This window comes from Notamacropus eugenii, chromosome 3 (genome assembly GCF_028372415.1).
Source record: "Notamacropus eugenii isolate mMacEug1 chromosome 3, mMacEug1.pri_v2, whole genome shotgun sequence".
NCBI lineage: Eukaryota > Metazoa > Chordata > Mammalia > Diprotodontia > Macropodidae > Notamacropus > Notamacropus eugenii.
The window spans coordinates 98,720,132-98,737,294 of NC_092874.1; the positions used below are offsets into that span (position 1 = coordinate 98,720,132).

General features: G+C 38.0%; 1 protein-coding gene and 1 long non-coding RNA gene across 2 annotated transcripts in view; one reads left to right on the top strand and one right to left on the bottom strand.

Moving 5' to 3' along the window:
- LOC140533090 (uncharacterized) overlaps positions 1–12,891 on the top strand; it is a 111,330-nt gene extending 98,439 nt beyond the window's left edge. The window contains exons 5-7 of the long non-coding RNA XR_011976794.1: positions 3,248–3,400; positions 3,945–4,102; positions 12,698–12,891. This is a non-coding gene — a long non-coding RNA (uncharacterized lncRNA). The remainder of the gene's footprint in view (positions 1–3,247; positions 3,401–3,944; positions 4,103–12,697) is intronic.
- The window catches only part of CNTNAP2 (contactin associated protein 2), a 2,725,119-nt gene that overhangs the window by 36,743 nt on the left and 2,671,213 nt on the right, over positions 1–17,163 (bottom strand). Inside the window, exon 22 of the mRNA XM_072652434.1 lies at positions 2,048–2,278. Within this exon, the coding sequence (XP_072508535.1) occupies positions 2,048–2,278 (231 nt within the window). The remainder of the gene's footprint in view (positions 1–2,047; positions 2,279–17,163) is intronic.

Consider the following 17,163-nt stretch of genomic DNA (forward strand, 5'->3'; position numbering starts at 1 on the left):
AGGAGCCATAACTTAAACACTAGCACAATGCATATTGTACAATCTTAGTCCAGATCCATATCTGGGCTATAACATGTTGAACTGTATAGTTGAACAACACAAAGAAGTTTTTCCTTTGTTACTACCAATAAAGATAATTGAAACATGCTTTGCATAAATTTAAACTTTTTTGAAAAGACATGAAATTAACCTATATTGATAACCTGGACTTGCATTTCACAAGAATTGAAAAACAAATAATTTGTGAATGAAGTTATAATAAAGATGAGCAAACTCAACTTTCTCTCTCATAACTGAAGAGAGGGTTCTGTGACAGATGCTTTAAAAAGTTAGTTTCTTGGCAGCATTGTGGCAATATTTATGGTCTTGTACCCACTGCATTCTGGTAGTCTTTCCCATGAACAGGAGGAGTTAACATCTGTGTATTACAAAAGACTATTAATTGTTTCCTCTTTTATCCAGCCTTGTGATGAAAGACACTTATCTGAAGATCCTTTCTAATTTTGATTCATGGCTTCCCTCCTTTCACTTATTTCTGGTTTTGTATTTTCTTTCCCAACTTTTCAGGAGGAAAACTTTCCTAGGTTCAAACCAGCTAATGGAGCAAAGGTCAATCCTGCTGACCTTGTTGTATCAACCTAATAACACTGTTGGAAGAGCAAGTGTTTATTAATGCCCATTAGCATTATATGGAGTGCTTAAATGGAATATTTTTTAATGACGTTATGGGAATCTAAAGGTGAGGGAGAAAGAGAAATACTCTGTTTCATGCTGGAAGTAGAGGGGGAAAGACCTGAATTAAAGTCCTGCCCCTAACACTTGCTGAATAACCCTGTGTAAGTCCCTTAAAGTTTTTGGGCCTCATTTCCTCTTCTATAAAACAAATGGATTAGATTCAATGACCTCTGTGGCCTTTTGCAACTCTAAATTTATGAATCTATAATTCACAGTCTACAAATTGACTTTTCTGAAAATGAGAAACAAACTAGTTTCTTTCTCAGCTTCACTCTTCATGACTGAATGCAATGGGATGAAGTTAACAAATGCTATAAGAGGTCTGGTATATGGTTAAAGAAATTAAATGTATATTGTTGTTACTAATAAAACTATCAATTATGTCTCATTAAGGCAATGAATTTTTTCTGGATATTTAAGCTGTGTAATGAAGCATGATCTGATCATCCCATCTCAAGCTTTGCAAGATCAGGGAAAAAAAGGCAGACACGTAATGTTTCAGTGTTGAGGCATACCACAACAGTGGAATTCCTTCACCTTTAGACATGAAGCATTTGAATACATTTAAAGCAGAGTTGTATTATAAACTGTGCTTTGAGGTTGACCATGTTATGATTCATCAGTACAGTGCTGATGTGGATAAGAATCCCCTTCTTTTCCCAAGGACAACCTTGGGTATGAAAACAGGCTCTGCTTTCTCTGAGCTAGTTATTGTGAAAGCAGAAGCTGTGGGTGAGGTTCAGCATGACTCTATACTGAACCAATTCTTTCATTGCTGGCACATATACCATCTGACTACAAATTGTCACAGGGGAAAAGGAAAAAAAAAGATGAGGAAGTCAATTTATTCAGATAATTTGAAAGCCTAAAACAGGGGTTCTTAATTTTTGGTCTGTTGACTTGTTTTTTTCTGGATTTTGTTAAGTACATTTCAATACTGGCACAGTGGATAGAGCACTGGGCTTGGAATCAGGAAGGCTCATCTTCCTGAGTTCAAATCTGACCTCAGATATTGTGTGACTCTGGGCAAGTCACTTAACCCTGTTTGGCTCACTTTCTCATTTATAAAATGAACTGAAGAAGGAAATGGCAAACCATTCCAGTATCTTTGCCAAGAAAATCCCAAATGGGGTAATGAAGAGCTGGATATAACTGAAACGACCAAATAGATATTTCAATATAATTAGTTTCATTATGCTAATGAAATCATGAGTTTAGCTAAAAAAAGAGAAATTAATATTATTGTTGTGGGTGTTTAGCATTGTTATTACCAGTAAAAAGTAGTAGTATCAATTATTTCCTAAGACTTTACCTGAATCTAAGTGCCAAGGATCAGTGGCAGCAGACATGGGTGGGATGGTCAGTGGGGAGGCTCCGCAGTTGGACTCCACCAGCTCCCCTTGAATATGGACTTGAGAAGAGGCGTTCGTTGGCCTCAAGGCTGCCTTGAGAGGGGCAATTTGGTTGAACTGTACTCTGGAGAGACACCCAGTGAATCCTGGTGTGTTGTACTTGTGTATTTCTTGATCGATCTTCCCAGTTTCTAGAAACAGGAGAAAACAAGAGAAATTAAGAAGAGTAGCCTAATTTATTATATCAGTAGACTATTTGTTTTTGTCCTACACTTATTTCCCCAAACTTATTCTTGGAAGATGTTCTTTATGATGCAACTTCAATCACTTACTATGACTGAGGAATAAATGTATGTTTTTAGAATAGCTTATTAGAGTATGTAGTGTGATGGGAAGATCCAACCTGCCTAAAAACTAGTTCCCAAAGAAGTAACTTACAGTAAGCAAAATTGAATAAATCTTTCCTTTGAAATTTGATTTATAGATTTCTGATATTACAATATGACCTAGATATGAATAAATGCCCCCTTTATTCTGATTGTTTCCTCTCCCTTTCTTGGTGTCTGTCTCTGAAACACACTTATTGAAGAAACTCTTACAATTTAGTTACTGGTTAATTTCCTATTCCTTTATGTGTTTATGTGCTTCCCTCCTTAAAGATTTTTGGTTTGAAAAGAGCAAGCTTTCCAACTTACAATAGAACATTTCCTTCCTTATAATTCTGAGAAATTTGGAGTATGAATGAATCCTGAGAGGTACATTTTGACAGAAGGCAAACTTTCCCAACTGTGCTACACAATTTTGCATGGGATTATGAAACACACTCACATTTTCCTATACTTTCTTGATACCTCCCTGGATGACCATTTAAACCTGGCATAGTGAATATTGGGATCCTAAGATCATAGAGTTACAGCAGGAAGGGCCCTTAGTGAATATCTAGACCAACCTTTGATGTCATAGATGAGAAAACTGAGGCCTAGAGAGGTTAAGTGACTTTCCCAAGGTCACACAGTTAGTTAAGTAGCAGAACTGGGAAATGAAACTAGGTCTCTTGATTCCAAATTCATCAGTGTTTCCACTATACCATGATTAATGGCATATAAAACTTAATGTTCCTACTAATATGACACCTGTTCGTTTAACTCTGCGTTGTTTAGCTGAATGCAGAGAATAGGTGGATATCCACTTGATGCAGCTATGCTGGACTCCAAGGCCCAGTTACCCAGCAGCAATCCATCTCAGATGAACTATGAAGGCTTCAAAGAGTCCAAATATCATTTTGCTCCTTATTCTAGATCAGCGCAAGACAGGTAAGTGACATGTTGATATTATCATCTCCATTTGGATTCTAGTGAGGTATATTATATTAGCAAGGTGATTATCATTGAAAGGTATTATAGCTATTTGGAGAATTACATTTGCATTTCATCAAAGGATGAAGCTATAAGCTAATTCTTTTCCCACTTGAACTGAATAGATCAAGTGCTGTGCAACACAGCAGGATAACTATGTATTTACATGTGTCATTCAGAGCAGGTGATGTTGCCTACTGGGGAAAGGATATTGGTAAAGCTATACTAGATTTAATACAGCCTCTTTCTTTGTTTCTTTCTCTCTTTCTTGTCACTTTTATCTTTCCTTCCTTCCTTCCTTCCTTCCTTCCTTCCTTCCTTCCTTCCTTCCTTCCTTCCTTCTTTTGTTCCTTCTTTACTTCCTTCCTTCTTTACTTCCTTCCTTCCTTCCTTCCTTCCTTCCTTCCTTCCTTCCTTCCTTCCTTCCTTCCTTCCTTCCTTCCTTCCTTCCTTCCTTCCTTCCTCCCTTCTTCCCTTCCTTCTTTCTTTCTCTGAAAGCCAGAACATCCACTCCTTTTGGACAAGGGAAGGAGAAACATTCATCATCAAATGAACTAAAGATGTTGGTCTCTACTGATAGAGGAAATTTCCTCACTGAGAGTTCCCTACAATGAAGACATCACAAATCCAGACACCTCCATACCGCAAACCTGCTTCCAGGTAGTAAAATAGATAGGGTGCCACAAGAAGCAGTAGAGTACCAGAAATCTTTTGAAAACAAAATGTGTTCACAGGTGTGAATATCTTTGAGAAGAAAAACAATGATGTAGGTCAAAGTATAATGGATCTAGAGTTGGAAGGAATTTTTCAGTTTATTTCAGGTCACTGATAACACAAAAGGGATCTGGGGAAGGGAAGGGATCTAGGCCATGTAGTCCAACAATCTACAGTTTAAAAATGAGGAATTAAGCCCAAAGAGGTTAAGTGATTTACTCCATGTTACACAGGCTGTGTCAGAGAGGGGTTTTGAACCCAGGCACTCTAACTCTAGAACAAGCACTCCATCCATTGTATAAAGATGGTAGAAGTAAAATAGACAGGCACTGTAAACTTAAAACAAAAATGAAAGGTGAATTTGAAAGCTAGCAGAATCCTCAAGATTCTGTCTAGGCTTGTGATCTCTTCAGACCTTTTAGCCTATGCTGTCTTGTGGCTACTGGTAAACAAACAGTGAGATTGGTAGGTTTGTGGATGCCATGTCTAACAGCTCTACTGCCTGGAGATGAGCCCTCCATGGCCTTCTTGAGTGCAGGATCAACCTCAAAGCCCTGAAGTAGCCCAGGTAGAAGACATCACGCTATAGAACTTTGCCTTAAAGCAGCTGGGGACATGATTCCGATCTTCAAGGGTCTGAAGCAGACTGGGATATGACTTATTCTGCTTGATCCCATAGGGTACGACTAGGAGCAATGAGTAGAAGCTATAAAGAGACAGCTATATGGCAGCTTATAGCCTAACAGTTAAGGCTATCTAAAAGTGGATGGTTGTTTTAGGAAGTAAGGGTTTTCCCCTACTGGGGCTCTTAATGCTGAGACTGAATGACCATTGACTGGAAACAGCATAGGAGGGAATTTTTTTTTTTTTTATATGAAGTACTTTTTGGACTTGGGTCTCTGAGATCCCTTTCAACTCTTAAATTTTGTGTTTCTGTGCCGTCCCTGAGTGCCTCTTGGCTAATCAGCTATTGGTTTATCAGATTGTTAATCTCAGGACTTCAGTTCATTTCTAGTCTGCTCCTGACACCTCAGTAGGACAGGCTTGCTCCTAAGTGGGCAGGGCCTGCCTGCCAATGGTGACTGAGCAGCTCTGCGGTTAGTCCAGAGACAAGATCTTAACGTAAATAACTATAATATAAAATAATCCATAAGTGAATGAGGGTGCAAATCGCTCTGTGAAATCTAAGGTGTAGAATGATCTGTCTCATTCTCTCTCTTGCTCCAGGTTCTTCTTCTTGTATTATCCATAATATGGAAGTGAAGAGTTCATTAAAAATTTTTTTCTTGTATTTACTGAATAAAGTTTTAAGTTTCTCATCCTTAATGTGAAAAACAGGTTCCTTGGATGATTTTTATTTCTCTCACTCAGTTTTCCCTGGAATTACTCTCTGTGCCTACCCCTTCCCCCCAAACCCTAACTCTATAAGAAACAACAATAAGCAAACAATTAAATCACATTTCATTTAATTTGCATTTTACTATCAAATGACTTTTCACTGTCAAATGACTTTTCACTATGGGCCAGTGACTCAATGGATAAAAAGGGATCTCTACCCCCTATCCAAAGGATTGCTCCCTAGTAATTCAAAGTAAGGCTCCCTAGGTCTATTAGAGATCAGTTGAAGGCCGTCCACCCCATTTCATTAATGACCCAGAAAATAAGAGTCCTAGAAAATGTGGAAAGCTAATTCCAAAGGAAGATTGGCAATATCGCTTATAGTAGTTCCATGTTTGGGCTTATTCCTGTTGGGTGGGGAGGGCAAGGGAGAGTAATCCATATTTTACAAACACATCTAACAACTAATTGTACCGTAGATAATCATCTGTGCATATCTGAATTCATTACCAGTAAATCATGTTTATCTTTAAAATGGTTTAGGTTATTTCCAAACTAAGCTTAAACATTAAATGTCATCTTTACTCCAAGTAAATACTTTGGGCATCAGACATATTGTGTGAAGAATTTTTTTTTTGGTGGGGCATAGGATGAGGAGAGATTTCTGTTCTATAGAATACAAATCAAAACCGCATTACAACGTTGGATTAATTTACATGTTCAGACTACAATTAGGGAGTTAATGCTTTCTATTCGTGTTGCCATGTACCACAGAAAGAACAGGACTCAATTCAAACAAATAGTGACAAGGTTACAGGTAAAAAAAAATCTTAAAATGAAATGCTGATGACAATCCTTTTAAGAAGTTGCCAGTTCTATCACTAGCAGACCTTCTCTGCTTTTTCTATTCAGTTGGTGAATGCCAAGTGACAGGGATGAGCGCTGGGAGGCAAAGAAAAATGAAAAAAAAAAGCAGCAGCTTTTAACAAGAAATGCTAAGATGATAAAGGCAGCTCCATTAATGACATAATGGCGCAAGAAGCCTCATGTAAATTTATGAGCATTTCTTCAGAGATCTTATAAACATTTAGAGAAGCTGGCTCCTCAAAAATGAGGTGTTTTATCTTTGGGGCTATTTAAACCTTTCTGGATTTTATTCCTTAGTATCTCAGGGGATACATTTGTCTGAGGCTTGCTGATATGAGACTGGTGCACTCTGCCTCCCAACCCAAGGGTTTATGATCAAGATTTCTTTTGGAATAGAATTTCTGGGTGGGATATAAGCAGTGCATCTTCATCAGTGGTCATGTCAGTAAATGTGAGAGAAGAGGGCGTACATCAAAGGGGCTGGAATCTTAGAGAGCTTAAGGGAATGTAGAAGTTACCTAATCTATCCTGGAATATATGGAAGTTCCTTCTGCAACATCCCCAACTGGATGATGCCATCCTGCTTCTGAGAGAACACTTTCACAGAGTTGGGAATTCTCTGGCTTAACCAGGTCCCCTGCTTTGTTTTTAAACTCTCCTGTGTGTAGCGGGGTCTTCCTTCTACTGAAATGGAATGTTCCTCTCTATACTTTCTAACCTTAATGATCCTAATTCTGCTCCTTGGGGCCAATAAGGGGTCATTTCCACAAGATGACCCTTCAATTATATGAAAATAGACTTGTCTGCCTTAAATCTTCTTTATTGCTCAGGCAACATATCACTAGGTTCTTGAGCTAACATAGTCTCTACCAGAAGGATTAGACAATGACCATAGATTTAGAAATGGAATGGGCCTTCAGAATCATTAGGGCAGCTAGGCGATACAGTGGATAGAGTGCCAGGCCTGGAGTAGGAAGACTCATCTTCCTGAGTTCAAATCTGGCCTCAGACACATACTAGCTGTGTCATCCTAGACGAGTCACTTAACTTTCTTTGCTTCAGTTTCCTCTATAAAATGAGCTGGAGAAGAAAATGGCAATTGACTCTAGTGTCTTTGGCAAGAAAACTCCAAATAGGGTCATGGAGAGTTGGACACAACTGAAAATGACAGAACCATCAATTCAAAGTCATTTGGTCTAACCCTCTTATTTTATAGATGAGGAAATTGTGACCCAGAGAGGTGATTTGACTTGACCCAGGTCAGACAATAAGTGGAAGGTCAGAAATGGAACCCAGCTCCTCAGACTTCAACGCCAGGGCTCTTGGCACTGGGTCACACCTCCTCCCCACTTACAATCTCTTTGCAGAAGTAATTCATACACATGTGTACCTAACTACAACAAAGAATAAGACAACAGTAGGAAGGTATAATAAAGGTCTAGATTGTAGTCCTTCACAGGGTTAAGGCTTATGAGAATTCAGAGAGCACAAATTCCACTGTGGACCTGGGTTGGTTTTGAAAATCGTGTTATAGGTGGGTTTTTATGAAGAGGCAGGATGCTTGATTGTAAAATAAAAGGAGGGGCACAAAATAGTGGGTTAGGTTTGGGCACCAGAAGAATATCTATTAATTCTAGTAGGAAAGCTACCTTGAAAAACTCAGTCATCTTACTAAATATGGCCATATTTGAAAATACTGTTCTTTTCCCTTTATGTTGACATAGTCATTGCCAGAGCCCATTGTAATACCCTGGGGCCACTCCAGATATCCCTCAACAGCCCCACAGCAAAGCTACCTGCCAAGTTTCGATCTTCCCTTCTCCATAGCCTAATTTAAGGATATCTTGGCCTTATAATCAGCCCTGTTCCTGTAGCTTAAGAACCAACTGGACTTTTCCATCCACTCTGGTATAGAATTCTCCCATATAAATGCAATGACTTTTCCAATTAAAATGGGAACTCCTTGAGACTGAGGGACATCTGACTTTTAATTTTTATTCCCAGCTCTTTGCCTGGTGCTTGGCATACACATAGTAAATGCTTTACAACTATTTTTCCATTATTTTTCTATTCCATAACTCCCTCCACTTTCCAAGGTCTCTAAACATGAATCAGGTTTCTTATCAAATCTGGGGATCAACATTAAAACAGATTGGGGTAACTGATGGGCTTAATGGGCTTAAATCCACTGGTGATTCTTGGAAAAGCCAGTCTGAAATCTAAAAGTACACAGACATTATAGGACCACAGAAAACCAGATGCACACCTGAAAAATCGAACAAGTTTGCTAGTACAGAGCTGATCTTAAACAGAGGTTAGTGAGTGGTGAGAAGAAAGAGCTGTGGTGAATTGAACTGACATAGTTTATATTATGGTCTGATTCGGCCACAGTAATCTTGATCCAGTTGGAAGCAGCCTCTGAGGCTGGCTAATTCAATCTGTACCCCATGATCTCTGAGATTATTCCTTTCTTCTACTTTTCTTTCTTTGACCTCTTTATAGCACACACTTTCCCTCTGAGTTCCCAAACTTGTTATTCCTCGGGCTCCTTAAGAGATTGGCAGTGGGATATAGTGAACAAAGCACTGTGCTTAGAATGTAAGGAACTGTGTTCAATCTTGCCTCTGATTCTTACTACATGAGTGATCTTGGGCAAGTCATTTAGCTTCCAGGGACCAAAGTTTCCTCATCTATAAAATGCAAGGTCTGACTAAGCCTTTGAGGTCCCTTCAAGCCCTAGATCTGGAATTGAACATAGCATCTCAGATGTCAAAACCTAAGGTCCAAAAACAGTGAATTACAAAGTAAGATTCAATGAAATAATAACATAGACAAAGCACTTTGCAAACCTTAAAATTCTACATACGTGCTAGATATCAGCAAAAAAAAATTAGACTGGGGGTATCTTTCAAAAGTTTCTTTGTATTCATATATATTATATATTTTATTATATACATTTTAAATAAGTAAAATATATATTATATATTTAAATAAATAAAATGTATTATATATTATACATATTTACATACAGTTTCTTTATATTTAGATCACCCAGTGCAATATTGTAATTATGTGATGCCAAAAATTGCCTGAATAAAATAATGAAATATTCAATTATCCAGATATTTCTAAACATCAAGATACTTAACTGTTGAATATAACTGAATTTCTCATATTTTTACCTGCACGTTTGATATCATGTGGACAAAAGAAGGCCAGATTGGAGTCCAGAAATGTTTTGGTGTCTTTCTGGGCAAAGATTCTTTAAACTCTTCTAGGCTGTGAATGAACAGGGCATGCTAGAACTAACAAAGACCCTCCAAAAAACTCACTGAGCCTGCCAGTCAAACAGCCCAAATCGCTGAGTTCTTGGCTTTTGTTTTCTCCCCTTGGAAAGGAAATTCTGGGCAGATCTCACCAGTTTTTATGCTAAATGGTTTCTTATTTTTCTATTTCCAAGGGCAAGTCAATTTCGCTATATGCCTCAGCTGTTTGCTTTATGAAAATAGGTGCATTAAATACAGAGGCCCAGGAAGAAAGCTGCTTTCTTCTCACTCACTAGATTTCACTCAGCCTTCTCTCACTGCATTTTAATTTGCATGCTGTGTAAATGGAATACAACGCACAAACGTTTCCAGATTGGTTGAGTGTAGTACACTTAATTTCTTCTGTGTGTGCACTTCTGTAAAAACAAGTCAATTTAGAAAAAAATTAGTCTTTGGAACAATGTAATCAACTGTGGCCAAGACTATTAGGAATCTGTCAGGAAGTCCAGCGGTTTTCCTAGGTTCCTTTCTAATGCATCGGGTTGGATTCCAGCAAAGGGCAGCAGAAAGCTGTGAGGTATATCTCTCAAGAAAGGTATGGACGTGTGTGTGTGTGTGTGTGTGTGTGTGTGTGTGTGTGTGTGTGTGTGTGTGTGTGTGTGTACACACAGAAATATATGCTCGCATACATATACAGACCTAAAAAGGATTAGGGATAGAACTGACAGATCAGAAAACTCTTTATCAGTGAAGGTTGGTCCTTCTTACCACCTTATAGCCTTAGAGAGTTGCCTAAAGCAACGAGAGGCTCAGTGACTTGGCCCCAGTCAGAGAGCCAGGACTTGAGCTCAGCTCTTCTTGGCTTCAGGGACTTTCTATTTTCTCTCTCTCTGTATGGATGGAAATAATAATAACTAACATTTATACAGCATGTACTATGTGCCAGGCACTGCAATGAGCACTGTACAATTATGGTTTCATTTGATCTGTACACATTGACAACAATAACAACAGTAATCTGTTCCTTACAAGAACCCTGTGAAGTAGGTGCTATTATTATCCCCATTTTAAAATGAAGAAACTGAGACAAACTGAAGTTAAGTGACTTGTCCAGGGTCAAACAGCTAGTGTCTGAGGTTGGATTTGAATTCTGACACACGGGGACACACACACACACAGACATTATGGACAGTTAGGTGGTGCAGTAGATAGAGCTTGGAAACTGGAGTCAGGAAGACTCCTCTTCCTGAGTTCAAATTTGACCTCAGACACTAGCTGTGTGACCCTGGGCATGTCACTTAACCTTGTTTGCCTCAGTTCCTCATCTATAAAATGAGCTGGAGAAGGAAATGGCAAACTGCTCCAGTGTCTTTGCCAAGAAAACCCAAAGGGGGTCATGAAGAGCTGGACATGACTTAAATGACTAAATAACAACATGTACATTATTGTAAAATATTATCAACGGAAATCATTATTTTTATCTTTTATTAACAAATTATTGAATTAGAATTAAGGTTTCCCCTTCCTATTTCCTCATTCAATCATTCTTAGAAGGACATTGCTGATAGATAAGATTGCCCAAATTTGCTTGATACATGCTTCTCAGTATTGGGTGGAACCCCACGCCACTAGAAGAATGGAAACTTATTAGAATTTAGGCTGACACAGACTGTAAAGGGAAGAACCAGAAAGAGTAGTCTGGGTAGAGATGAATTCTTTTGTCCATCTTGCTAGAGGAAGCTGAGTCTTGTGATAGCATCACATTCCTAGCAGGAGAAAATGAAGACTTTCTGCCCACCACCTCATTACTATGTCTACCCCCTCATTGATTGTCAACCAGTCAGAGTTGATTTCTACCCTTTGGGACGGACCCCTTTCCAAAGGCTTTTTAAGCTTTTAGCATTTTCCATCCTGAGAGGGCTGTTGACTTCATTTTATTGATTATTTGTAGCCATAATTAGCAAATTTATTATTAATTACCTGGAAACTATATTTCTCAGACTTTTCATTTGTCACATCAACATATCATTATGCACACATATTTGTATATATGTAGATTGAATAAGAACACATGTACTTATATATAATATATAAACAGGCATGTATATGGTATTTGCACACATGCATGAATACACACACTAATACAATATACACCTGTATATATACTGCACATATATACACTTTACATTTTTGTGTATGTATACACATACATATACCTTTTTTTTTTGGTAGGAATAAGGAGGATTCTGCGTGTGTTTATGGTGACTGGCATACTATAATCCAAGAAGAGAAAGACTTTATTTTATTTTTTTTATTTTATTTTATTAGCATTTTGAAGGGAAAATGTGATCGGGAGGCAAAGATGAGCTGGTAAACTTTTAAATATATTCCTATGATGAAATGAAATGATTCAGCAAAATAGGAAAATGGAAATGTGGTTTTCTTCTTCATTCTCACATCTCCAGAAATTCCTTACTTCAGAAGGCCTTTAAAATTATTCTACCCAGGGAGAAGTCTTTGAGATCTTTAGACTGTCAAAGGGCTCACATATTAAAGGAATAGGAAATAGAGATTAGGGAGGGATGAGAGGGAAAGACGGATTTCTTTAGAGTGGTTAGGGCTGCTGACCAAATATATACAACTAAAAGAAAATGGGGAGGGCTATCATTTAAAAAGTAAATCAGGTGGTTCCCCGCAATTCCTTCCTTGCTTTTTTGAAATTAACATGAGAAAGGACTCAGACCCCGGGACCCTGGCATCTGCTGTAATGTTCAGAAAGCAATACATGAAAAGAAACAGAATCTGAAGCTTGAGTGAATTGTCATTAAAATTTAAGCATTAGGATTTTAACCATCCTAGAATGGTTGGCTAACAAAGAAACCAACTGAATCTGGAGATTGGCTCTCCACAGGCACAAGCACGTGTGTGCACGCGCACACCACACACACACACACACACACACGTTTTCCTAAGCTATTTTCACAGATAGCCATCTAAAATTCATTTTAACATTTGAAATTGGCAACCAACTCACCACGTTTGGGTTTTAACTGTTTTCTACTCTTTCTAGAGGTGGTGTGTAAGAGCTAACAACAAGAATGCAGAAGTCAGCACTTTGCCTTGAAACAGGCTTGTATTCACTCTGGAAGGTTCTCTGATGACAATAAGGAAACGTAAGGCCTCAAGGTCCTAAAGTCTTAGACATCGAGGAACTTTCAAAATCAGTGGTGAGACAAAAGATAAAATAAAAACTGACATTTATCTAGTGCTATAAAGAATACTGGCTTTGAAACTGGAGGAACTATCTTTGGATTATGTCTTGCTACTAAGTGACTGTGTGACTTGGAATGGTCACCTCACTTTTCTAGGTCTGGACTCAATGGCTCCTAAGTTCACACTGTTGGTAAGTGTCTGGGGCCAGATTTGAACTCAGGAAGACGAGTCTTCCCTACTCCAGGTCTGGTACTCTATTCGTTGCACCACCTAGTTGCCCATTGTGTTCCTTCCGTACGCTGTGTTCTTAAACTAGCGCTCTTAACTTGTGTGACACAAAATCTTTCTAGGCTTCAGTTTCTTAATTATTAATACAGTGATGGCATATGATTAACCAGTCACTCAGATTCCTTCAAGCTTTAGAAAAAAATCTGCATTTTAGGATTTTATACTCAGTACATCAGCTAGTTGCCACCAGCCTCATGTTGCTGGTCAGATTTAATTTCCTTTTAATATAGCTACATTAGCCAGTCCTCAAGGGAGGATATATTGCCATGAGATCAAAATGAATTCATATTTACCTGATACTAGGCTTTTTGACCACCACAACTGGCATGTCTGAGGAAAGAAAATGACCTTGGGGAAGTCTGCAAAGCAGCAAGATGGCACACCTGAAAAGGAAGATACTTGTAGGCCCCAAAGTGCAGAACCATGCTGCCTCCCTTACCATAGAGAAGAACACCATTCTGCTCGCCTTTCTTCCCCTAATACTATTTGCTCTGCGGCAACAGAATCATGAGGTCAAATTTCAGAGCAATACCAGTGACCTACATTGCTCCTCAATATTTAAGAATCCAGATAAATTTCTGGCAGATGCGGAGGGGAAGGATCAGTATTTCCTTGCACAGTGACCATTCCTTCTGCCTCCTCTGTCTTGAAGGTCAACTACCCTCTGGTTACAGTTTTGTTAAAAGATACCTTTAAAACATAAAGATATTTCAAAATGGGTTGATGTGAAATAGCTGTAAATTTTTTGGATTTGGATTATTTGACCCATTTGCAGATAGGATTGGGAACCTGACACACATGTCCATAATCTGGAAAAGGTAGCATTTTAATTTCTAAGCAGCTGAATTTATATTTCATTTGATTATTGGATACACAGTTAAAAATACAACTCACAGGAAAGTGTCTGTGAGACATTCTATTTACAAGAACTTGGCACTGTTAGAGAAGTGACAGTCAAGAGAACTGGTCTCTACCTGAATAGAAATTTGATTATCTCTTTTGAGTTCTGAGCTAATAGTTTTTAATGGCTTTGGACGGTCCAAAGAGTTTCCTCCAATGGGGACTGTCCCCTATGTGGGTTATAATGTATAAGATGACTGTAAAGTAATGAACCTGATTCCATAAGGCACACAGAAAAAAGGTCTCATTATTTATGGGTGCAAATATATATATATATATATATATATATGGAGAGAGAGAGAGAGAGAGAGAGAGAGAATTACATTGATATAAAGTAATTTTTCTGTTTCCCTTTTTTTTGTCCACAGTTGCAAGGTCTTTGGAGGTGAGGATAATATTTAAAATCAATGGCATATTGAGGAAAAATAAATGTGTGGAAATTAGTCAATTAACTAAGCTAATGCTTATGTTAACAGGAAATGAAGGAATAGGGGTAAGCGGTTTTAGTTCCCATCTCAATTTGTGCACAGCCCATCTTGCTTATCAGTCCAGGAGGCATCTCTAAAGGTGTAAAGCACTCATTAACACCCTGTCTGTCAGTGGGATTACTGAATGGAAACCACTCATCATTCTAAATTGTTGTCCATTTCTGAAGATGAAATTGCTGATGGTGATCACTACCTGTATGCTTAATGGGATTGCAAAGATCTTTTCACAGAGTCTTTGATTCAGTCTTTAATGAGGCTCTTTAAAGCATCCTGTTCTTCGGGAATGATTTTACACAAAGGATAAACAATGGGGACATTTCCCAAGCATTTTTTTTTACCCCAAATGAAATGTATACAAGTAAAAGGAAATCAGTATTATACTTCATTTACATATGAAATTTTAGAGGGCCTCTAAAAGGTTTAAATTGCAGGAAAATGTAAATTGGGATACTGTATAAGTGCACATATATACATACATACATATGTAATTTTCTTTTATATTCAAAGATAACACTGCTGGCACTAATTGTTATCTCTGATACCAATTCAGAATCACCTTTTCACTGGTATTATCTTTATATCACCCATCACAGTGATACTTAGAGAGATAATGGTCTCTTAGAACTGTACTCAGTTCTTTACCTCTACAGGATCATAAAAGTCATAATAAAGATTCTAGTGCAGATGTGGTTATTCCTGGGATTATAGATGGTCCATGACATGATTCTATCACTTCTGCTCACCTTTGGGTGTACAAATTATTGTTACATGTTATGTCATCTTTATGAATTTCAAATTTTAGTATATATATATATTTCTCTTTCCTTTATTTTTAGTTTTCAGATTTCACTTCCATAAGTTTTAAATTTTCTCCCCCTCTTTCCCCCCTCCCTCCCCAAGATGGCATGCAGTCTTATAGGGGGTCTACACATTCATTCCTATTAAACACATTTTCACCTTAGTTGTGTAACATAGAAGAATTATAATGAAGTGGAGAAACCATGAGAAAGAAATAACAAAACAAAACAAAAAAGAAAATAACCTGCTTCTTTCTGCATTCCAACTCTCTCTCTCTCTCTCTCTCTCTCTCTCTCTCTCTCTCTCTCTCTCTCTCTCTCTCTCTCTCTCTCTCTCTCTATATATATATATATATATATATATATATATATACATATATATATATTTTTTTTTTGAAGCAAATCCAAATCAGTCTATTCTGATCAGCAATCATCCAAGGGTTGCTAAAGGGATTCATGATAATTGGATCAGTTGTTAGAAGTTAGGAATTCCTATCACTAACGGGACCCTCAATGTTCTAGCTTGATTTACCTTATATATCAAAAGTCAAGCAATTTATGCAACTAACTTGTAGCTAAATAAATAACTGTATGAACAACATGCTTATTCTTATTTCTGTGCCTTCACTCTCCATCTAGAGAATTTGATGGTGGGCACAATGGATAGAGTGCTGAGACCTGAGGCAGGAAAACCTGAGTTCAAATTTGACCCCAGACATTACACATTAGCTGTGTAATCCTGAGCATTTCTGTTTGCCTTAGTTTCCTTATCTGTAAAATGGAGATAATAACAAGATCTACTTTACAGAGTGATGAGGATAAACATATAATCTTGGTGGAAATGCTTTTATAGTACCTGGGATATAGTAGATGCTATATATAAAGGCTTGTTATATAAAGGCTTGTTCCCCCTCTTCTTTTAGCCCCATCCTTTGTATTGTTCTTAAAATCATCTAGGGGTAAAGGCTTGACCACACACTCCTTTGCTCAAAAAAACTATTTTTTGTCTCCTTGTTCCCCATGGGTTAAAATGTTTCAAACTCTTTAGCTTGGCATAGAAGACACAACAATCTGGCTGTGACTGTCTCTCAGGATTATTTTATATCACTGTCCGTTTTACACTTGTATTCTATCCAAACCTGGATAGTTAGCCATTCTCCCATGCCATTCTGCATTCTTCTGTGTTCATGTGTTCACACAGGTTATGTCCCCCATGCCTGGAGTGCATGCCCTCCCTGCCACCATCTTGGGAAAAATCCTTCCCTTGCTTCTACACCCAGTTCAGGGGCCATTTCTTCCAGGATTCCTTCAGCTGAGATTCGCTTCCTGTCCCCCCAATCAGATTTCCCTAGGACAGTTGGTCTTAATTTTTACTGTGCTCAATTACATCCTACTTTTTAATTCACTTATTTGTGTAATAATGATAATGATGATAGCCAGCATTTATAAAGTGCTTTCAAGTTTGCAAAGCAATTTGCAAAGGTTCTCTCATTTGATTCTTCCAACCACTCTTGGAAGCAGGTCCTATTATTATCCCCGTTTTACAGAAGAGGAGACAGAGGTTAAGTGACTTGGCCAGGGTCACACTGCTAGGCCAGATTTGGATCAATTGTTCCACCTAGTTGTTATTGTGTACATTATATGTTCCCCTACTAGACTCTGTGCCACTTGAAGGTAGACACTGTGTTATTCTTCATTTAATTATCAGCGCAGAGATTAATTCCTTATACACAGCACACACTTAATAAGTATTTTTTGAACTGATTTGGATTGAATTTAGGTCACGGAAGAATAGGAGTTCAGAGGGTAAATATATGGTATGAAATTGGGGAGCCATGAAGCTCTTAAAC